This window comes from Tachypleus tridentatus, chromosome 13 (genome assembly GCF_004210375.1).
Source record: "Tachypleus tridentatus isolate NWPU-2018 chromosome 13, ASM421037v1, whole genome shotgun sequence".
In the NCBI taxonomy this organism is placed as follows: Eukaryota; Metazoa; Arthropoda; class Merostomata; order Xiphosura; family Limulidae; genus Tachypleus; species Tachypleus tridentatus.
The window spans coordinates 112,441,294-112,466,259 of NC_134837.1; the positions used below are offsets into that span (position 1 = coordinate 112,441,294).

At 31.8% G+C, this 24,966-nt stretch overlaps 1 protein-coding gene across 5 annotated transcripts in view; it reads left to right on the plus strand.

The window, feature by feature from the left end:
* LOC143239014 (phosphatidylinositol 3-kinase regulatory subunit alpha-like) overlaps positions 1–20,979 on the plus strand; it is a 69,816-nt gene extending 48,837 nt beyond the window's left edge. For all 5 annotated transcript variants that reach the window (XM_076479738.1, XM_076479739.1, XM_076479737.1 and 2 more), the window contains 12 exons: positions 1,461–1,538; positions 1,841–1,969; positions 2,419–2,626; positions 3,734–3,834; positions 8,129–8,315; positions 8,756–8,854; positions 11,032–11,212; positions 12,482–12,732; positions 14,821–14,997; positions 16,202–16,285; positions 16,760–16,927; positions 18,282–20,979. In XM_076479738.1, coding sequence (XP_076335853.1) covers positions 1,461–1,538; positions 1,841–1,969; positions 2,419–2,626; positions 3,734–3,834; positions 8,129–8,315; positions 8,756–8,854; positions 11,032–11,212; positions 12,482–12,732; positions 14,821–14,997; positions 16,202–16,285; positions 16,760–16,927; positions 18,282–18,492 — 1,874 coding nt within the window. In that variant the 3' untranslated portion in view covers positions 18,493–20,979. The remainder of the gene's footprint in view (positions 1–1,460; positions 1,539–1,840; positions 1,970–2,418; positions 2,627–3,733; positions 3,835–8,128; positions 8,316–8,755; positions 8,855–11,031; positions 11,213–12,481; positions 12,733–14,820; positions 14,998–16,201; positions 16,286–16,759; positions 16,928–18,281) is intronic.
* The last annotated feature ends 3,987 nt before the right edge of the window (positions 20,980–24,966 follow it).

The following is a 24,966-nucleotide window of genomic DNA, read 5'->3' on the forward strand; positions in this document are numbered from 1 at the left end:
TTTAGGGGTACTGAAACCTGATGTTTAGTGTTATAATCCTCAAGACGTACTGCTGAGCTACTTAATTAAACAACTGAACTATTAAAGTACAGACAAGAATATCAAATCATAATGTAGAGACAAAATTGTTACTTACATTTATTGTCAGGAATATACACTTTGGACTAACATGGGTTTGTAATTGGTCAAAAACTTGGATCATAACTAAGGTGGAGACATTTGTTCATTGTTTATATATTGTGGCTGTTATTTCTGGCCAACCAGCTTGGATACTTTGTTTTTTTTTTTTATAAGTAGGAATATCATTTGAAAAAGAAATCCATACATTAGTAAAGTACTAATAGCACTAGAAGCACACACACACACACACTTTTTGGCTCTGTATATGAGATCATTTATGGCAGTATTATCATTTGTGAATATGTGGTCTAATTGTGATGTTTATTTTGTTGTGTCTTCATATATCGAAGTCATAGATATAAGTTTTGGAAGGTTTCTTCCTGTGACAACCAGGATTTGTGACTGGGTTTGGTAATACAAGTCATATAACAAGTCACAGGACTTTTTCATTGTTTTAAGACACATCTTTACATTATTGTACAACTTATAAAAAAAAAAAAAAAACTGTTAAAACTTCTTGACATTTAATTATGAACTGTTCAGTAACAGCTATAAAGAACAATAATATAGGTTGTATCATCCTTTCTTTGACTGAAACTGGTTCCTAGTCCAAGCATTTAAATACTTTAAAATTTGCCATTTAATCTGACAGACAGTGAAAATGGGGTGAAGTCTTCTGTAATTCAGTGTCCAGTGGTAAGAGATCAACCCTTTCCCTTTAGGTATTCTTTTCTACATATGTCATAACCTTGTTACAGAGGTACATTCAACATTTAATTAAACTACTTCGTAATCAATGTATATGAATAAACTTTGCATAAAAACATAGTTAACAAATGAAAATTTAGTTTAAGTTTTAATATGATGAATTATTTTAAAATATCTTTAGTCTTCCTTAGTATCAGTTTTGTAATGTTTGTTCTCCAGACATCCTCCTTTTCTCTAATTTACTTACTACCTCCTTCTAGAAGTTCAGAATTTAATGTAAATTATTCTTTATGGTCTGCAAACTAGAAAATTAGACTTTTTTTTTTTTTGCCACACCCACCTGTTATGGCCTGTATTTCACAAATTACCATTAGCTTTCAATGATGTTTAATTCTATATTATTTAGAATTAACAGAAAGTTTTTATCTGTCAAATGACATGTTATAATAAGTTTTTTTTCTATACTTTTTTTTCTATAATTTTTCTAAAAATTGAAAATCAATAAAACTAGAAATATTACGATAACTGACTAAATTTAATAATTTTGTGAAATGTAGGAGCTGTTGTTAGTTATCTTCCTTGTTGCCTTTCCATTGTTGCTGCTACATTTGTTTTTTGTTTCTTTATAACAGGTATTGATTTGTACAAAATATTTATGTCTTCTGCCTTGCCTGAAAAGGTGAATGAACTAAAACAGAAATTCAGTAAAGGTGTGGTATATTTTGTTAAATCATAACTTACACTAATTAATAGTTAGAGTTAAATTTTTCTTTTAAAATGTGGAAGTCATTATTATATCGAATCAATTTATACAGTTTATATTGAATTACAGAAGCCCTTGGTAAATTTTCTTTTGATGGCTGACTTTGTAGTTAAATGTGTAATTACAAAATGTGAAACTGTTATAAAAATAATATATTTCTACATTATCATGAAATTTATGATGAGTTCAAATCATTTTATTATACATACTGGTAGAATACTGTAGCCTAACATGTTCATTCATTTCCAGATGCAGATACTGTAGATCTTCACAATTATGAGCTGAACTGTATTGCTGGTGTTTTGAAGAAATATCTTCGTGAGTTGCCAAACCCTGTGATACCAGTAGAAACTTATGAAACATTTGTGGAGGCGTCCAGTGAGTTGCTTGCTGTTTATACATCTGACACAGAATATGTTTCTTGATCAAACATATGAGGAGTTTTTTTTTGTTTTCACAGCCATAAAACTAAAGGCAGTATTAATTAATGTTAAACATTATTCCCTAACTGATTCTCTAAAAATTTACATTTTTTTCTGATTGAAGTTTTCTTGGATTTTATCACACCATATATTATGTCATGTAGTGAAAGGGCTACCATAGAATTTTGCTTCAGGTGATCATATAATGAATGAATAAATGTTGTTAATTGGTGTATGCTCATCAGGCATTAAGCAGGGACAATATAAAATATATAACATGTTTTTCTCTGGTTTTCAAACACTACAAACTCTTGTCTTGAAAATGTGGAGTAATTTTTATAAATAGATGAAAAACAACATTCAAGATTATAAAAGTGCTTTAGATTTAGTTTCTTTATGTTTCAGAAATAGGGAATGATGACCAGTGTGCTATCTATCTGAGTCGGCTAGTTCAACAACTTCCTGTCCACCACAGGCTTACACTTCAGACATTAATGTCGTGCTTCTGTCGACTGTGTCAGTTACAGCACATGCGGGGTATCAAGGACTCGCCTACTGTTTTAGTCAGAGTTATGTGTCACATTTTACTTCGTCCACCATGGGAACATATCATGTAAGTATTGTATTTTACTAATGTCATGTGCAAATTACTTTGACTGTTACTTGTATAAAAGAAAGAAAAATATTTTGTCTGGTTCATTTGATTGGTGAACCAAGGTTTTTAAATACTCTAAAATAAGTCAATTTGACAGCTTGTGAAAATAGTCAAGCTCAGACACTTCTTTAGTAGTTTAAGAAAAGAAACATTCACTCATCATATATATATATATATATATACACCACTTTCAGCCAGAGATCAATTTTTATAAATTCATGATGCTAGCAGATATTCTAGTTCTAGTAAGTGGTATGTACCTCAAGAAAACAAGTAATCAGATTGATGAGATTTTGACAGTTTCAGATAGAGCATCTCTGATATGTTTTTTGGCATAATAAACTAATGAGAACTGTAATGAGATGACAAGAAACTTGTTTTTATATTTTATTTGTACCACTGAAAAAAAGGGTATATTGGTTTGCTTCTCTCTGTCTGATCTCTCATGATTGAATATGGAACTTTCTTCATCAGGAACAGACTAAGAAACCTGCCCCTGAAGAGAAACGTCCATGTTTTGAAAGCATTTAGAATACTGGCTATTTTATCACTTTGTATCACTTTTTACTGACATCATTAAGATTGGATCAATGGATTTTAACTCGTGCAACAAAAAATACCACGTACAAAATTCTTGGGTCAAAGATCAAGATAGATGTTTCATAAATGATTTTTCGCTTATGTTTTATAAAATTCAGAACTTGTTAAATGATTGGATGAAATCCTATTTAAAGAAATAGGTACCCCATCAGTAATTAGTGGAATTCATTCCAATATTCATGGTCTTTTAACTACTTTATGTGTGTAGCTCATCAGTGATCCTGTGTCTAACAAAGTGTTCTGTTGTATAAATAATCTAGAGAAATGTGTGTATACCTATATTTTTCTTACTAATCCATAAATTATGCTAGTTAAGGGCCTTTTATAAACAGTGATTGTTATAACCAGAACTGGGCCACTGATTGCATTTAAACAGCTTTTAGTTATCAATAATTCCTGTAATTTTTGTGATTATTATGTATATATTTTATTATTAATATACATATATTTTATTTTTTGTTTCAGAAAAATAGTTCACAATACAGAAGCACACATACGCACAGTGGAGTTGTTGTTGTTCAAGTGTGACTGGGGTGAAAAGATGCCAGTTTTTGATTTAGCACCAGGTAATTCAGTTGGATAAGAAAAATCATTTCCAGCATACAGTATTTTAAAATACAAATGGATAATTATTAGGGATAACAAGATTGTAAAGGTAATTATTATTTTATTGGTAGTTTATTTAATAATATGTTATTAATAGCATAAGTATAATATAATTTGAACTCTTGAAATAATTTTAGTTTTCTTTTATAGCAACTTTGTTTCTTAAAGCATACATTTATTTTCTTTGTTGAAAATAAGTTTTTGTTATTACTGTTGTGAAATAAAACCAGACTGAAACAGTGTCATGTTTTCACTTGTTTCTGATTCTTTCAAGGTTGTGTAAGTGCAATATACAAGCTGTATGTTTTTGACACTAGTATCATCTTACACTTCAAGTTGCTAAATAGTAATGTTATTAATTTACAGACGTGTCTCGAGTACAAACACCCTCGTGACACATTTGATGTTTTGTGTACAACTGACTTGTGTATTTTACTAACAAGTTGCCACATTCTTATAGATATATTTATCTCTTTCATTATGCTAGCAATGCTTATTTTCTACATGAATTCTGTTTGCTTATTTATAATTTTATTAACTTGTGAATTATATCTACATAGTTTTAAAGCCACTAAGACAGGTTGTTAATAGCATCAAGGTAGAATCCTTTGTTTTTGATGGGTTGTTGGTTTATGATTTTATAACTCTTAACAAAATCATTTTTCAACATTTTTACAGTTGCTACTTTCAGTTACATAACTTATTTACTTTTATGTACATATGCACAGATATTTAGTACAGATAACTTGTATGTGATAGGATCTTGTGTTACTGAGAAGATGGAGAGAGCTGTTGAACTAGTGAAATCAATATTGATTCTTTTTTTTTTTTTTTTTGCTTTGACATGTTTATGTTGGCTAAGAGTGGATATTCAGTTGTGTTAAATTGACATGTTTATGTTGACTAAGAGTGGATATTCAGTTGTGTTAAGTTTACACATTTATGTTGGCTAAAAGTGGATATTCAGCTGTTTTAAGTTTACACATTTATGTTGGCTAAAAGTGGATTTCAGTTGTGTTAAGCTGACAAGTTTGTTGTGGCTATGTGTGGATATTCAGTTGTGTTAAGTAACACAGTGAATAATAGAGGATCTACGTGATTTATTATTAAATTGCTGTGAAAACACTATCATCGTAAATATACAAATATATAGTTACATTATTTTTGTGTGGTTGAGTATAACATATAACCACTAAGAATAGACCCACGTGTATTCATTGTTTACTTGGGATTCCCAGCAGGTATTTAAACTGGAGTTTACGTGATTTCTTTGTTTTCTAGCCTGTGTAGATCATACTGTTCACTGTTTTAGAAGACGCCTTCCTTGCATATTCTGTTGATACTTGCGATGTTGTTACAATGCCAAAAGGAAAAGCTTATACCACTAAAGAAGTAATCAATATTATTTGTAACAATGAAGAGAGTGGCAAAGAGTTTAAGCCAGGTGATAATGAAAGCTTACTTGTAACAGATGAGAGTGATAATGAAGACATTCGTAGCCTGGAATCTGCCCCTGCTTTAGGTAAGCACATGGTGTAGTTAGGGTCATATAACTTATTGCATAAACTGACTGACCAAGGCTAGTTCTTGTTAATGGATATATAATATATTGTATAGACTGCAAGAGCAACTGTGAAAACTCGGTATCTCCAAGACTATTCAGAGAGCAGATTATTCAGAATTTGCTGGAGGGATATGTCAGCAAAGCCAAACGAAAAGGAAGACCAAGTACTGATAAAGGTCAGCGTTTGGTGGAAAGACATAGTATTGGAAAATATGAGGACAAAAAACACAAACCTGATTGTACTGTTTGCAACAATAGATACACAGCTGGATGGAAAAGAAAGCAGACTAATTATTTCTGCAAACAGTGCAATCTCCTCATGTGCTTTTTACCATGAGATATATCATAACCATAAAGACTATCGACGGGCTGCTGCACAAATTGTATACAATTTATAATAAATTATTGCACTTTACATGGCACTTCTTCATTGTGTATCAGGGTGTCTTCCTTTATTCCTGTTATTCTAATGTATTGAATTTAACATATATAGTATTGGGTACAATCACTGAACATTTCAGGGACTTTTCTTGAGTTATTGCCGAGATATAATGCTTTTAGTACTGATACCGTAAGTAGTTGAAGTATCAAAAATATATATTCAGCACCATGCCAAACATTCAAATTTTTTATTCAGTTTCTGAAAGGGTTAAGCCACTTTAAAAAGAAAATCAAATGAAACTATAACAATTTCAGTAGTGGTACTAGAGAAATATACAGGTCCTTTACTTTGACAGTAGATACGGAATATGCTATTAATAAATCCAGTAAAGGTTGTTTTTGTATTTTTATTTTCTTGAAAATTATGTTTTCCAGCTCAGGTTAACAAAACATTTTATATTAATATTTATCTGTAATGGAAGTATTTCAATAGTTGTGTTGCAAAAGTACGCTCACCAAATGAGTTTTATTGATATGTTATGGAACTTTGTTTAGTTAATATTAGTTCTACAAATACTGTTGTATTCATACCATTATAATTGAGTACATTTTGTGATTGTAAAGTGGTTTCTTAATACTTTATACCAGTGATTGTAATACATTCTTTTATTGGTTTTTTTATCTCAGCAGTTGGGTTAATATTTTGAGATAAGAATATTTTATATGTCTTACACCTTTAATTTTTAAATTATGTAGAGTATATAGGTTGTGCAGTTCTTGTAATTCTAACCTGTATTAATATTTTTCCATTTCGTTACTGGTTTAAGTAATATTTCAAAATGAATTTATGTCAATTATAGAATGTACTAACATGATTAATCATATAATCAGAAAATTTAAATTCATAATTTGTCTAAAAGCCACTTTTACCAGCAATGTCTTGAATTTAGATCTACTTTCAAAAATATCTTTCCAGAAATGTTTAAAATATTCACGACTGAGATTGGCAACTTAGGAATATTTGTAGCCAATACATCACACCTGTGATAAGCTTCTTTTCATTTCAACCACAGTTGTTTTAATGTCACAACCATTTGTTAGAATATTTTCTGTTCTTAATCATTATGTGCTTACGATATTTATTGTCTGAGGATGTAGGTTAGGAACAATGATCAGTGAACAATCTAATGTCCAGTAACAATTGTTTTCAGTACTGTAGCTCTTTCAAGATATAATAGTTTTTTGTTTGACCAGTCTTTTAACATTTTTTTAGCAAATTAAATTTTGTTTTATTTTGGTTGAAAGAAAAGATACTTAAGTGATAAAGGCTAAAGAACCTCATTCATGTTTCTACCTGGAAGATGCACTTTTTTTTTAAACATCCCAGTATTTATTAACATTATTTTACACTCAGAAAAATAAATCTAAACTTGAGTATGTATTTCAAAATAATTCAGAGTTTGAATCGAAACATTTAAAATGAACATCTGGTATTAGAGACAAAGGTGTCATCAGTACATTTTGATATTCTGTATTTCACATTATATGTTATGACAAATTAATCATTTATTTTTAACCTAACAAAAATTAAGAAAATTATAGAGGTAAAGGATTTTGTTGACAGTTCTTTTGTAAACCAGTTTGCTCTGTTAAGAAAAACATTTCCATGAACCAGTTAAGAAATGTTAGAAAAACAGAGATCCATTGCATAATTGAACAACTCAAATGCAATTTATCTAAGAATAGCTTGGTAAGAGAACCACAAAATAAAACATTTCCACAGTTATAGCAGTGCTCTAGGTGTAATAGTCGAACATGCTGTTAGGTTGAATGTAGATGCAGGTGCTGTTGACTGATTCCCTTCCCAGCAGTAATAAGTCAGGGATCAAAACTGAGTATCTTGGGGGAATTTTAGCCTATGTTCTGTCACGTGTGAATTTTAGCCTATGTTCTGTCACATGTGAATTTTAGCCTATGTTCTGTCACGTGTGAATTTAAGCCTATGTTCTGTCACGTGTGAATTTAAGCCTATGTTCTGTCACGTGTGAATTTAAGCCTATGTTCTGTCACGTGTGAATTTAAGCCTAGGTTCTGTCACGTGTGAATTTAAGCCTATGTTCTGTCCCGTGTGAATTTAAGCCTATGTTCTGTCCCGTGTGAATTTTAGCCAGTGTTCTGTCCCGTGTGAATTTTAGCCTATGTTCTGTTAGAAGTATAAGAAATTTCCTGTGACTTTTCTCATGTTTCAGGTACTACTTGAACTTTAAACTTTTTGTTTTCTCTGTTGCTAATACAGTTTTCTTTTCTAGCTTTACCACCTCGTCGCTCATCTCTTGTACCAAGCCAGTCACTCTCAGAGACATTTACAGTTGGCAACTCTAACAGTGGGGGATCTGTAGGAGATGGGTCTGAGATGAATCTTGACACTCCTGGAAGATCTGTGGAAGAACCAAGTACACTAGAAGAAGCGGAATGGTACTGGGGGGAGATTACAAGGTCAGGGAAGGTTTTTTGTTGCTTTAGTTTAGTAGCTATTACAGAATTCTCTTATTCATTTTACATTCTCGGTTTTATTTACTCAGGTTTCCAAAAGATGTGTATGTAATTTTGTAGTAAGTCTTGGTCCATTGGAGGAAACAAATACTCAGGTTTCCAAGAAGGGTTAATGTAATGTTTTATAAAATCTTGGTCCATAGGAGAAAACAAGGATGGTGTTTTTGTGTTTTATTCTGCTTTAGTAGTCTCTGTCATGTGAAAATGTTTGGAATTACATTTTTGAAGTGTGTGTATAACTGAAGATGCCAAGCATTGTATGCATGCACAAGTTGTTAAATATTTTCTCTGTAACTGAAGGTTTTAGTTTTAGTTCAGTTTCAGATTAATAAAGTTTGTTTTGTTTGCCATATCTTACTTTAAAAAAAATGTTTTTCAACCAGGGAGGAAGTGAATGAAAAACTGAAAGATACCCCAGATGGAACCTTCCTCGTGAGAGATGCTTCTAATAAAGGATCTGGAGAGTATACTCTCACACTTCCGTAAGTTCCTTAACTTCTAGAGCTTTTGTTATTTCAGTGGTTAGAAGCCCTGAGGTCAGTGGAGTTGGTAATTTCTATTTTTATTAACTTTTTTAGTTCACTGTATTGAGCTTCCTTTAAACCTGGCTGCAAATCAGAGGTTCAAAACTTACTTCTGAACAAGTATTGTACTTTCAGTTGTGGATGTCTTATTGAAAATCCCATGACTTAGCTGTAAAAGGGTTAATGAAGTCCTTGTTACTGGTAGCAAGTGCTACAGACTAGCAGCTTATCCTCTGGTCAGTTGTTCAAGATAAGGGACGTCTACGTACTAAACAAAAGGAGTTGGGTTAAAGATATTTGTGTAAAATATTTCTGAAAGTTAAATAATGCTTATATTTAAAAAAACAAACAAACAGGAACATGGTAATCTGAGAAGTTGGATACTGCAAACAGGGATAGATATCATTCAAGAAGTTAAATAATGCTTGTATTTTGGAAAACAGGAGCATAGTAACCTGAGAAGTTGTTAACTAAAAATGGGGATATTCATGGTGTGCTAAAAACACGTAGGTCCAAGAAATCCTGATAAAACTGAAATAGAAACCCTTATAAACAGAGTGCTTTTGAAAGATGGATCTTTCTGAAAGATATCCTTGTTCACACAAAAATAAATTACATCCCACCCCAGAATTGTTGTCTTGCATACAATAAAGTCGATTGTCAAGCCTGCAAGTACATAAAAACCACTGATTCATTTTCCAACAAGCACAATCAACAAAATTTTAAAATATCTAAAGAAATCACTTGTGAAACAAGAACACCATTTATCTTATGCAGTGTAAAAAATGCAATTATCAATATATAGGACATATACAAACAACTCTCAGAGAATGTTTTTACAATCACAAGTCCTCTATTAACACAGAGAAATCTCTCTGTCGCTCAACACGATCATTCCATTAACGATGTTACTCTTACTAGCACTGAAACAGGATTCAAAATTATATCAGACACAGAAATAAAAGAAGCTTATTGGATTGCCAAACTAAGCACTGTTGAGCCATTTGGAATTAATCTAGATCCAGGAATCAGTGATCTCTGGTCATTAGTTTCATCTCTGTCAGATATATAACTTTTATTCTTCATGTATTTTTTCATGAAATAGTTTTTTTTCCTATTTTTCAGTTGATTTATATAACGTCTTTCTCCAGGTGTTATCTTTACTTAAACAACCAAGCACAGTTCTTAGAAACACACATATTTTATCCATTCCAAAGTTAAAATATCACCAACACATTTTCATACACATTAACACTATCAGCTACATAACAACAGAAATGAGACATTTACAATGCTACAAAGAGAAATAAACAATTCCTGGAAAGTCTAATGACCTCTATGACGTTACTAAACTAAATCTTTATATATCGTTTGTTCAATTATACTGGGCATTCCCAGATTGCCCCTGAAGAGGAAAGGTCCACCTTTCAAAAGCACTCTGGTTATAAGGGTTTAAAACAGTGATAGGTATCATTCAAGGTGTTGTGTGGATATCACTAGTTATAGAACTTGAATGTTAGTTCATCACATCATCTAATGTTTATGTTAAAACAACAGAAGGTTGTATTCCAATGGAATTTCTCTTTTGTTACTCAGATTCTAGATTGTTATAATATACACAGGTCCTGAAGTCTCTTTTATAACAATACACCTTGAAGTCAGCCAATTAAACAGTAAGCAGTCCCAGTGAACTAAAACTTTCATTGCTATTATCACTGCTAAATATGGTCTTGAACAAGTAATAGGTATTACAAATTAAACTTTGATTCTACACCTCATAGATGATCTAGAAAATAGAAGTAATTTTACCAAAAATAACTTCTTTATTTGGAGGGTTACAGGAAATTGGTACTGAGAAAAATGAGTAGTAATTTTAACTCTGAAATACAATAGTTTCTATAGCAGTTGTTTCACCTACCACTTTTTAAGACAGATGCCTCTGTTTGAACATAGACTGCTCGTTGTTCAATGTTTGTTTGCATTTATAACTTGGTATATATAATTTTAGAATTAAACTAATAGTCAGTCTCCTGGTTTTATCGAATTATGCTTGAAAAGTTATTATTTTTAAGTCTGTTTATTTTGCATTCAGAGGAAGCTGTTATTTCTTATGTTATATATTTTTCCACAACCAGCAAAGGTGGAAGTAACAAGCTAATCAAGATATACCATAAAAGTGGGAAATATGGATTCTCTGAACCTCTGAAATTCAATAGTGTCGTAGAGTTAATAAATTATTACAGAAGTGTCCCACTTTCCCAGTATAACCGAACATTGGACCTAAAACTGCTCTATCCATTATCCAGATTTCAACAGGTTGGTGGCCTTTTTATATTTGTTTGATGGCTTAACATTTTTCAACCAAGACAGAATTAGAAATGAATTACTATTTATATTTTTATATTTGTTTGAATTACTATTTATCAGATTTAAGCTCAAGAATGAAAATAAACTTAAAAACTTTAGTCAATGTATATATATTTTTTATTATAGCCTCTTAATGGTGTAATAATGTCTGACATACATTGTATTTTTAAACAAGTGAAATTATAAGTTAACACTTCTTAATGCCTGTAATAATAATAATCTCTAACATATGTTATGTTTCTAAACAAATTAAATTATAAATTAATACTTCTTAATTTCTGTAATAATAATGACTGGCATGTGTTGTATTTCTATACAAGTTAAATTGTATGTTAACACTTAATGTCAGTAACAATAATATCTGTGTTGTATTTCTAAACAAGTTAAATTATAAGTTAACACTTTTTAATGGTTGTAATAGTAATGTCTGATATATGTTGTATTTTTAAACAAGTCAAATTGTAAGTTAGCGCTTTTTAATATCTGTAATAATAATGTCTGACATATTTTTGTGAACCTGACAATGACCGAAAAAGGTCGAAACGTTGTTCACTCCTCTACTTAAAATTTTCTCAACCCAAACCAGCCGTTTTTACATGTATAATGCCTGGCATATGTTTATTTATATACAAGTTAAATTGTAAGTTAACATTTCTTAATGGTTGTAATAATAATGTCTAACATGCTGTATTGTCTAAAGTTAAAATGTTAACACTTCTTAATGTCTCTAATAATAATGTCTGGCATATGTTGTATTTTTAAACAAGTTAAATTGTAAGTTAACACTTAATGTTTGTAATAATAATTTCTATGATATGCTGTATTGCTATACAAGGATCATATTATTAATGTGTTTCTTTACATAACTCAAATTGGATGTCAAGGAAAATTAAGTGTCAAACAATAGATCCAATACTCTGTGACTCAAACCCATCATCACAAAAAAAACAACACTTTGGAAACATGGTTACATTATAATATTGTCAATTACATTCCACTGTTCATTCTGACAAAAATAGGCCACACATTTGTGTAGCTGGGGTGAATTAACTGCTTCCCCTCTGACATATCAGTTCATAATTAGGGAGGACTAGTGCAAGAAGCTTTCTAGTAGCATTATATATGGTTCAACAAACAAACAATGCACATGTCTTGAATACTATAGTTATTAGATAAGTGTAAAAAAGAAACCTGGTATAATATTGGTATTACATTTAGGCAGAAGATGAAGAGGAGAGCTCAGTTGATTTAGAAATAGTAGCTCAGAAGCTAATGGAAGTGAACAAGGAGTATCTCCAGAAAACTAAACAGTATGACCAGTTCTATGAAGACTACAACAAGACCTTGCAGGAAATTCAACTGCAGCGACAAGCACTGGATGCCTTCAATGAAACGGTAGCAGTGTTCGAAGAACAAATTGAATTACATACTGAGCATCAGAAAGAAGCCATGCAGCATGAAATGACCAGGTGAGTGTTGGAAAACAAGTAAAAGAATATGTATAGTAAAGACACACTTGTTACGTGTTCCTCCTGGGGTACATTTAAGCACAATTTTAACTACTTATGTAGACCATATAGTGAGAATAACAGTAGTATAATACCTGAAGCATCAAACACCTTTTTTTTTTTCTAGGTTGTTCTTTAATGAGATATAACTTCTGACTAATTACCTGCTGCATTTATAAGTGGTAGGCTTAATAAAAGACTCACTTTACAGTTTATATAATTTACATGTGATAAATGAATACTCAAGAGTTAGGGTAACTTCTACTGTATGGAAGTTTGTTCTTGGCACAACATCAGTAATGAAGTTGTGGTGTACATACATAGGTTAATTACTCTTCAGGTGTCATCATAGAAATACTGCTCTAGTTGTCACTGCTGCTCATTCTTATAACAGTGATTATGTAGTCTTGGCTGTCACTACAATTTCTATTGTAACAAGCCTCTGCAGAACACAGTCCACTACTTGTCTAAAATTTCAGTGTGTATTTTTCACCTTGTTACCTCCCATAAACAACTCAAACACTTTGGATCTAAATGTATGCTATAGAAATGAAAGTCATATTTCACAATTTTCTCAGATGAATGTTGCCCAAGCATTGGCACTGGGTACTGTTGGCCTTTCCTTTATTATACCAGCAGTTGGTTCATTGACTAGAGACTTTTTTTTTTTTTATATTATATTGACAGTGGGTGCTGTTGACTACTCATTGTCCCTTTATTATACCAAAAGTGAGTGCTATCAACTCATGGCATTCTTTTTATTTTATCCCTTCGAAATTATGGATGGCTCTATATGAATATGTCTCACATATTTTGCCTGAGAATTCCAGTAAAGAAATTACCAGTCTTCAGTAAAATCATTCAGTAGAATATGATGTTTATAGTTTCTTGTACCTTTTTTGAACTTTATAAGATGAGACTGATATACAAATAACAAAAACTGTTCTTCCATGTTTCTTTCACACATATATGCAGAGAGACTTTTGTGTTCAATCAATGATTTGCATGTCAGTAAATGTTGTTACAGAAAATTTATTTAAAGTGAGTGTAAAAATCTCTCTTGGTTTGAAAAAAAATATACTCTCTCCACTTCTGTTTCCTGCTTAGACTTATAATTTTTATATCTGAAGAAATGTGCTGTTGACATAAAGATGTCAAAGAAAATCTATACATTTCTTATCCTGGAATGGAAGGATATCAAAGACAATCTATACATCGTGGAATAACAAAAACAACAGATGTTATTTTTTATGTTTCTAATTAGAAAGTTAGAAAAAAAGCTTCTAATCCACAACCTTCACAGCAATGTTTAATGTTAAAATGATCAATAATATTTGGCAATATACCCAAATTTAAACAGCTACCCACACCTGGAGACTGCACATACAAGTGTACAATAGAATAGTTATTTTGTGATATATATAATCAGACTCACTGAACATTATAAAAAGCAAAATATTTCTCTTGTGATACTAGTTTATGATATTCAATGAGTCTAATTATATGTATCACAAAATAACTATTCTATTGTACACTTGTATGTGCAGTCTCCAGGTGTGGGTAGCTGTTTAAATTTGGGTATATTGCCAAATATTATTGATCATTTTAACATTAAACGTTGCTGTGAGAAGGTTGTGGTTTAGAAGCTTTCTTTCTAACTTTCTAATTAGAAACACAAAAAATACAAGCTGATTCAGAAATATGTTTTTAACATTGCAAACTTTATTATTTCAATGTTATATTTATGTAATAAGTAAAGATTGAATTCACTCTTAGCTAGACACATTATTAACTTTAAAGTTTTTTTTTGGTTTAATTCTAAAAGTTTAAGATGATCATTGTATAAAGAATTTTTTTTTCATGGAGTTTTATAATGATATAATGATGTATTATTGCTAAAAACCACATAATGATGATAAAAAGCCACTATCAATTACTTCTTAAAACATTGAGAGCTGTTTTGAATCCCTTTATTTTAACATTCAAAGTTTTATTTGAGACCAGAATGTAAATCTAAGAGCTGTTTTTTGTTTTTTTTATTTTGTGAAGCCTTGATGAAAATTTTGTTCTACTGAAGAAAAGGTTACTCACAATACAGGAATGTAAAACTCAACTGGAGAGTGACTTGAAACACTTAGCTGCATACAATCGAACCTTAGACAGGGAGATGAACTCTTTGAAACCTGAGATAATTCAGTTGTACAAACAACGGGAACAGTATCAAACGTAAGTGATTTTCTTTAATATGTTTTGATTTTAAGTGTACTGAAAGTTCCGTATGTTTCTTTGGAAACAAAAACATTGAAAATGTAAGAACTGTTATTCCAATGAGTGGATTATATAGTTGGTGTTATGAACATAACTGTTCTTGTTATATTCAACCCAGCCCGAGGAGCTCCAATATTGAGTGAAACATTGTCATCAGTGGATGTGGTTGAAATATTATCATATTGTTAAAAGAAAAAAAAAACCCTTAAGGAACCGAGTAAATAATTTTTTTTTATGACAGATGTAATTGATTATATAGACTGTTAGAATATTTAATTCATTATAAATCATAATAACAATGAAAAATCTTAAGGTTATCATTAAATGCTATGATTTTAAAGACGAATAAACCTGTCCATCTAATTTTTTGTCTATTTTTGTTTAAAGTAAGTTCAGTATTTTTGTGTGACTACAGTTTGGAGTATTTGATTCATCATTGGGCTCATAAACTTATTGCATTCAGTAAATGTATTTTTCTCACATGAGACTTGGATAGTTCAAATAGTACAACATGGTTATAATTGGAAAAATGAAACTGTTAGTGTATTATTTCCATGAAACTAATTTTATTAAGCTCAATAATCTCAAATTAATAATGTTGAGGAGAAACCATAATGGCGTACTTCACTTGGCTGTTTTCATGATATTTATCAGTTTATTATAGGTGAAACTAATTGAAGTACATTACTTATTATACCAAACATTAATCAAGTTAATTGCCCAGTAATACTATTACTTGTAGTTTGTTGAAGGTGGTTTTTATTTTGTGTGAATTAAGCTTTTGTAAAAAGAATCAAGTAACAAGCTAGATCTGAAGTGTTTTATTATCTCTCTATGATACAGATGATCAGCTATTCATAGTGGTGGAAATCAATTTTTGTATTTTATTAAAAAACTAAACATTACTTGAACTCATGAAAGTAACATTTAAGTATGTCAGCTAAGAAAATATTAATTCTCTTTCATTATGTTCTAACCTGAGATGTAGTACCTATCCTTAGTGCCAGTTTTATCTTTCATTTTTTTTACGAAACATCTCTTTGAAAAAAAAATATATATACATATCTTAGATTCATAAAACTTGTGTCTAGTTGTGTTATTAAAGTACTAAGTGCTTAAACTAATGTCTAATAACAAGTGGTCATCTAATATTTGTTTCCAGGTGGTTGTTGAGCAAAGGGTTGAAGAAAGAAAGAATTGACAAATTACTTCAGGATTCATCGGCAGATGCTAAAGATCTGTCAAGGTATCTCTTCTTCTTTTGACATACCTAATGACTTTAAAATGATAAGAAAGAATCCATTCAATATTTTCACAATTAACTTATTTATTAGATTTTATACAGATGTCCTTCTGTAAAGACTCATTGACAACATTTGGCTTGACATTAAAACAAAAAGAGACTTGATTTTGATTATCTAATAACTTATTTTAACCTTACAGTTACCAGTGCAGAGTACATATATTTTTCAAACAAGTTTTAGTAAACTATTAATACCTCAATACTTGTACTCCTTGACTTCACCAGTTACAGTCTGTAATAATGTTCTAGTCATGTAAAATGAACGCATATTAACATTTTGCAAAGCAAATAAGTGATTTGCTTGGTTGTTTTGGTCAGTGGTTTACACTGAGTGTTGTAATAGGCAAAACCTGAAGGATTAGCAGTTTAAAGGAATTAAAACACATTTAGAAAACAAATGTAATTTTTTTTTTCCAGAGATTCGGCATTCATTCAGGATTACGACAGTTTGCTCCATCATGATGAGTCCACGTGGTTTGTGAGTGAGTGCTCAAGGCAACAAGCTGAGAACTTGCTAAGTGGAAGGCCTAATGGCACCTTCCTCATCCGTAACAGTCGTACCGGCCAGTTTGCATTGTCGATAGTGTAAGTGTGTCTAACCTATTGCAAAGCTTCACCTATCACAAAAGAGCATCCATACACCAGTCGCCACATTTTAAAATTGTGATTAAACTAAATGGATGCTTTCTTCCTGCTGAAAGTTTGAGTTAATGCATTTTATAATGAAAAGTTTAGCATAAACTGTTTCGTAGTAAATATTTCTCTGTATAAGAATAAGTAAGTGACATATTTTCAAAGTTCTGAAAGTAAGTAGTGTTACATTTCACAGTTCACTCACTTTCCTTGGTAATATAAACCAGAAATTATGATACTAAAAATGAATTTGATATTCTTGTTGCATCGTTTGGCATCTAAAAAGGTTTTTGCTTTGGTTTATTGTGTTACATGTATGGTTCTTCTATCTTCTACTCAAAGTAAACCTTTATTTATGTATTTTAAAAATAAAATTTAACCTCGATGTTACTGAATTATTTTTCTGTATTATTCAGTATACAAACTGTTTAAGGTAATATTTAAGTATTTTTTGTATTTCCATTTGTTCATATCCAAGATTATGCATGAGAGGTGGGATTTCTACAGGTTTAACTCAGTGACAGATAATCTAGTCTAGGGATCATATTTCCTTCTTCCTGAAATTTACCATTTTAATAAGGCTATCTTAAAATATATTACCATGTGTTAGTTAGTGCTTGACCAAAACTGAAGGGTTTCTCACTTCCAAGCTAGTAGTTGTCCTTGTGGTAGGGTACTAGATTTCAAAATAAGTGAGCTAGGCTCAAATCCATGCAATGCTACAAAATATTCCCTGCACTTTACACTGCTCTCCCACTGGTACAGTGGTTTGTCTACAGATTTACAGTATTAAAATCAGGGGTTCAATTCCTGTCAGTGGACTCAGCAGATAGCCCAATGTGGTTTTGCTATAAGAAAACACTTTAAACTGTGGGCATATTATAAGATTCAGCCCCTTAGCATGGATGGTAGGACACTGCTCACTGTCTAAAGACACTATAAATGTTTTTTCAACATATATTTGCAATAATTTTTATAGACTGTTTGGTGTATGGGTAATATTTTGGAATGTTCATCAGACTGTGTAATGTATATTCTGACCTCATTAAAAACAGACAACTTTGTTTTTTCTGTATGTGGCTAAGTTTGATTGATTTATTTGGTGTTATTCTTTTAACTTTGTAAAGTTTTTTATGTTTGTATCTATGTAGTTTCAATCTTAGTTTCTGTTAAAAACAATAAACTATTGTTCATTCTTTTCTTTGTTGCTGCTTGAACTTAAATGTGTTGTAGATAGTAATATTTGTTGAAGTACACGTGTTTTGTTATTAAAGATACAATGTTTGACTTTTGAAAATGTCTACAGAGCTGATGGGAAGATTGGCCACTGTCTGATCCATAAGACTGGGAGAGGGTACGGGTTTGCAGAACCATATAACATCCATCCAACATTGAAAAGTTTGGTACTCCATTATGCTCAGACTTCCCTCGAAGAACACAATGATTCTCTACGAACAACTCTAGCACATCCTGCATTTGCACCCCAGTCAGATCAATATGTTCGCTTTTCTAAATGATATGGTGTAGTGTGCTACAACTTAGATAAAAATAACCTGGTCATGTGTAGATTGTTATGCACTCTCACAAAACTGAAGAGAATTAAGGAAGTTAGCATCTAAAAAGCATCTTTTACCAACATAAGTTCCTACCATCTGAAAAGTTTCTTCAGGTCACTCACTGGAACTCTTCATCAAGTTCACTTCTAGTTTTAGTAGGTGTGCTGTGTATATTTGTACAGATAGATCTCGTTAGTTGATATTATCTTAACTGAAATCACCATTGCTGTCACAAAAAATATTTTTATGCCTAACTAGAACTTTTTTGTAAGATGCTTGACAAACTCAAACTGGTGCAAGTGTTTGTTAGAAATGATTGTTTTTATGTGATTCACATAAGTTGATATGAACTGAAATACTTTAAATATGTTCAATGTGTGTATCATTTGTTTTTTGACAGATTTTTTATGAAATTAGTGTAAAACTAATCGCTGAAAGTTTGAAGAAGAAGCATATACTGTTAAAATTGAGTTTGTAAGTAGTTTTACATTGTTACAAACCATGGAGAAATTAGTTTATTGTTTCTTTATATAGTTAACAATTTTTCAAAAAATGACTTAAGACATAAGTGTCTGTGAGTTTTTTGTGTTTTCTTTGCAAAGAAATAAAAGTCTTGAAGTGTTTGAGTGTATATGTGTGTTTGGGAATGGATTAGAATACTATGAAAGTAAACTATTTGGTCTAAAAAATTTTTTTTTTTTGCACAGATTGCAAAAGAAATCTACTGTGTTGTTGAATCAGTTTTTATTTGCGAGTGTAATATGTCTTAAACATCAGTTGAAACATTCTAGAGCTTTCTGCTTCTCTACCACAAACCTTGAGATTCAGTTAGGGTAAATAAATTTGTGGTTTTTCAAATAATTATTATTAGTATTAATAGAAGACTACAATTAGCTGAAGATTTTGTATTATGTTGTAAGAAATAGTGTTCCAATACTGATTCCATCTTTTTTTCCTATCAATCCACATGGTTACTGAATACTTGTAGAATAATTTAACAACAAAATTTATGTATATGAAATATATTTTAATAACTGTATTCTAAAAGTGATTTATACAACACAAACTGTAGTTATAATCTAGACTTTACCAGGTCACTGAATATTATATTTCTAAGAATAGTGTCATTATGCAATCCAGTCAGTTTCCTAGATATTGATATATTTTAATAAATGATTGTACTGTTTAAATCCAGTTGAGCCATTTGATTTGAAATTCTTTTAATTTTTATGTAGTTATAATGGAGTCATTGAAAATATTTTTGAAGTAGTCTCAATAATGGTCCAATAAATTTGTTGAATATTAATTAAGCCAAACTTGATTAATCTCAGATTCTGTGGTGACAAGACTGAATAACAACAGCAAGATCTACCTAATATTATTTTTTACACCTTTTTTAAACAAACATCATTGTTGATTAATAAAAAAAAAAGACAAAGCCATAAGAAAATTAATATTTCAAGTTAATTACACTTGATAAAGGAAATATTTTAATAATAAAAACAAGGTTCGTAATTACACAGAGTTAAGGTTTGGTTTAGTTATTTTTTGTATGTATTTTGTAAGATATATTTCCATGTACATAATATGAAAGACGTTTTAGTTTTGACTAAAACAGAGTTCTTTATTAACATTTATTAAGATTGTCAACAGCCAGAAGGTTAATTTAACCATTGCTGGCACGTGTTTATCTTGTTGGATTGATAATACACACTGTCCAAAAGTCCAGTATTTTAGACCTTTACAAGAAAAGATGAAACCAATATATTTTTATTTGATTTGTATAGGTCTATCAGTTATGACTTTTATTGTTAAATTTGAAGTACTTAAAGTAATCCTAAATTACAAACTAAATTGCTTACACTGATCGATTCACTCCCCATGTTTAGTGTTTAAAAAGTTATATTAATTATTCCGAAAATGTAACTTGTCATTGTTTGGTAAAGTATATTTGTGGCAAAAAAATGGAAGTTTGTTACAAGATGACGGTTTGCTAAGTATGTGACATTTTCACTGAAACTTGCAGCACAATGTACTTCATATGTTACTGATTTTTATTTTCAGCTGTTATTTCTGTTGTATAAAACATCGCACAACCTAGTATTGCTAATCCCCCTGGTGGACAGTTCCGTGTTATGGATATTAGGATGGTGTAATAAAAACAATTAAGATATAAAATAATGTTAATCTAATGTTTCTCATTTCATATTACTGTGTTTTGTGTGCGATACTTTTTATATAACGAGAAGAATATTTCATATAAGTAAAAGGTTATCTAGTCATTGTAGGTTTGAATGTTTTCTAAACTTGGGTACACAAATCCTAACGAAAATAGATCATACTGAGACATAAGGTATCGCTGATTAAACCTTTCTTTGTCTAAAAACAAAAGAAAATGTGACATATAATGTAAAGAAAAAAAGAAAGTTGAATAAATATTTCGTTACATGTTTTTTGAGTGTTTATTTTAAAATGTCCAGCATGGCCAGGTGGGTTAAGGCGTTCGACTCGTAATCTGAGGATTTCGGGTTCGAATCCCCGTCGCATCAAACATGCTCGCCCTTTCATCCGTGGTGGCGTTATAATGTGACTTCAATCCCACTGTTCGTTGGTAAAAGAGTTGGCGGTGGGTGGTAATGACTAACTGCTTTCTCTCTTGTCTTACACTTAAATTAGGGAAGGCTAGCGCAAATAGCCCTTGAGTAGCTTTGCGCGAAATTCAGAAACTTGTTTAAAAATTACAAAAATAATGGTTTGAATGGCTATGTTTCTCATACAGTAAAGCTTCAAATACAATTCACTATATAATGTAACTGTTTAGTTTAACATACGTGTTCACGTGTACTGTTTTGCTATATAAAGAAGTTTGAAATGTATGAGTTTATTAACTGTTTATTACGATCAAATCAAATGGTTCAATATTTGTTATCGTGTTTTTGGTTCACATAGCCTTAGGCAAGAGTTAGACCTACTGTCCTCTGACATACATTTGTAGAAAATGATGTAATACCAGTTAAAGCCACAATAGTTTATCGTGTACGAAGGACAGACTTTGGAGATGTTTACTATAGTCATCTGTAGAATAAAACGTCAGATAATTTTCGGACACCATATTTATATTTATTTAATGATTTCTTACAGTCTGGTCAAATAGGGAAAGCCGGTTTGTTTGTTTTTTGGACCTCACTCTTTTACCATAAAAAAACAAATCGGACTTTAGTGCTTGACAAGAGCAACACTCAAATGTCTCTATTCAATTAGAGTAGTTCAAGAGTTGGCGGTGGCTGATGTTAACTAGCTGCTCTCCCTGTCATCTATTATATAAACATTAAGGACATATAGTCCTGGAGTAACTTTGTGAAATATTCAACAAATGGACAACAGTATCATTTCATCGTCCACTAGTGGTTTAAATGTAAGTCTGAAGGCCAATACCACATGTAATGTATCGTGTAACAACAAAGCAGTTCGTCGTTTTTCATTTTTCTTTTTAGACTTGAAAAAATAAAATAAAAGTTAGAACTTTTCTTCCGAGTAACTTGAATAGTACATACAAGTAACATTCTTACAAAACCTCTAAAGACAACATAAATTATACATTTCCAGTTATTTAAAAAACGCAATTGGAAACAGCCATACATACGCAACTCGTCTGTGTGTTTGTTGTTCCACAAGTTGATCGTACAATTCACCCGTGTATTTCTTGTTCTTAGGCCTTACAGTTAGGCACTCGATAAACGGTTTTAGTTTCAGACATTCTCTAACGCGATATCTATCACTGACTTGTAGATAACACTTGCTTGACGATTCGAATAATATGCTTTGTGATTCAGTACGGTTTATTGTAATGTTTATGTATTTTTATTACTGCTATTGCTATGGTCTGGTGGTTAAAGAACTTGACTCGCCACTTACGTGTTCGGGTCCCGTCACCAAATGTGCAATCCCTTGTTTCCTAACCTATGTCTTCCAGAACTCGATATTTCTAATGACTGCATTCGGTTTTGGTTAGAAGAAACGCCATACAAATCTAGCGTTGATAAAATCAATAGATGAAATATTTTCTTTTGTTCTTTAGTAATAAGCTCAAGTTTGAATTCTGTCACTGAATATACTCGCGAATTTAGCCAGGGGCGCTACAAAGCGATGGTCAATCCCACTTTTCGTTGGTGAGAGAAAAACCTAAAAATTGGTGGGGGTGGGTGGTGTTATCTTCCTTGTAATCTATCGTTTCTAAATTAGAGACAGCGCAGATAGCTTTCGAGTAGCTTTGCGCAAAACTCCGAAAACAAGCAAACAACGGCAGTAAGGTAAATTCTCAATCATCTGGGTAATTAGTTCCCCGTTGGTAAAGCGGTAAGTCTACGTATTTACAACGCTAAAATCAGGGGTTCGATTTCCCTCTGTGGACTCAGCAAATAGCCCAATGTGGTTTTGCTATAAAAAAAACACACACATCTAGGGGCCCGGCATGGCCGAGCGCGTTAAGGCATGCGCTCGTAATCTGAGGGTCGCGGGTTCGCATCCGAGTCGCGCTAAACATGCTCGCCCTCCCAGCCGTGGGGGGCGTTATAAGTGACGGTCAATCCCACTTTTCGTTGGTAAAAGAGTAGCCCAAGAGTTGGCGGTGGGTGGTGATGACTAGCTGCCTTCCCTCTAGTCTTACACTGCAAAATTAGGGACGGCTAGCACAGATAGCCCTCGAGTAGCTTTGTGCGAAAATACAAAAGAAACAAATAAACATCTAGGTAGACTGAAACAACTGGGTTAAAGTGAGTTACTTAGGGGCACAACAAAAAGTCTCAAACTCCTAACCCACTGATTATGAACCCAAACCACTAATTGTTCTATCGATATAAATTAAAACTTTCAGTATTTTGATAAAATTACATTTTTAAACTTTACGATGAACTGTTTACTTGTTGTTCTGCACTTGACATGTTAAAAACAAGTTCATAAAAACTGAACTAATATAATGTTTTATTTCACATTCTGTCTTTTTTAAATGCACAGCAACAACCTTCCATAGTATCCGCCAGTTAGAGTAAGAAATAAACCGGTTCACAAAATAACAGGATTAATTTCTTTTTTCGAAATTCTAAATGTGCCATTTAAGTTATCAAAATCCTTACTACAACATACAACATCTTTTTTCGACTTAATTGTTCGCCATGCAGACTGTTCCTCTGCAATTTACTGGTAATTTTACGAACTTAAAACGCTAAAATCCGGGGTTCGATTCTCTGTGATGAACAAACGCAGATAGCCCTATGTGTAGTTTTGCGCTGAAATGAACAAACATTGTAGGCTATATATGTATATACAGTACTGTGTAACAAACCTATTAGGACAGGAGAGTATTTTGACATTCTTTCTATTTAATGGTACTAATTCTTCCATACCATTACATAATGTAAACTTCAACACTATGGTAATGCATCACTGATCCCTGTTGATAACTGAACGAGCCAGGGTAAGAATACTTATAATTATTTTAGAATTCCCATATACTTGTACTAAGGGCATGTCATAACTGTTCTGCTAAAATTAACATACTGATCAAATTTAATTTTAATTTAGAGTCTGAAATAACTGTCACGGTATCCTAGGTAGTGCCTTAACTATCAGGTCATCCCTTAAGTAATGTCCGATTTTAGGTTGAGAAAAAGGAAAAGGATTTCAAATGCTTTTAATATTATTTAACCAATAAAGCATTTTCCATTATTATTAATTATTTCTTGCCAACGATTCACATGTTTCTGAATGCCACTTCTATAATGTTCTTGGGGTTTGGGGGAAAATAATGTAAAGAGGGTAGTTTTGACATTTTCATGTGTTCCAAACTCTTTTTTTCCATCAAAATAGTTCTGCAAACTTCAGAATAGATGATAATCAGATGGGGAAAGGTCTGGAGAATAAGGAGGATATGAAAGTTTTTTTTCTGAGTCTAGCTCTTTTATATTTGCTGTGTGAGGCTGTGCATTATCCTGGTGTAACACAACACGTTTACAGTTGATCAAACCAGGCTTCTTTTATTTCAGTGCAACATTCAAGTGCCATAACTGTTGACAATAGAAGTCTAATGTAATTGTTACATTGAATGGCAGCAACTCAAAGTGGATCACACCAACAATATCCCACCAAACACTTAATAAGACTTTCCTAGGGTGGAGGTCCATTTTGGGCTTGCTTTAGCCAGTTTACCTGCACTGAGCCATTATCTGCAGCACTTAACATTTTTATAAAATATCCATTTTTCATCTCCAGTCACTAACCTATCCAAAAAAGGTGAGTTACGTTCCCGAGAGTACAGAGAAGTGCAAATGTCCACTCTTGCTCTAAGATTGGCTTCTGTAAAATCATGGGGGACCTATTTTCTAAGCCTTGACACCTCTCGAAGCTGTTGCTGATGGTGGTAAATTGTTGAATTAAACT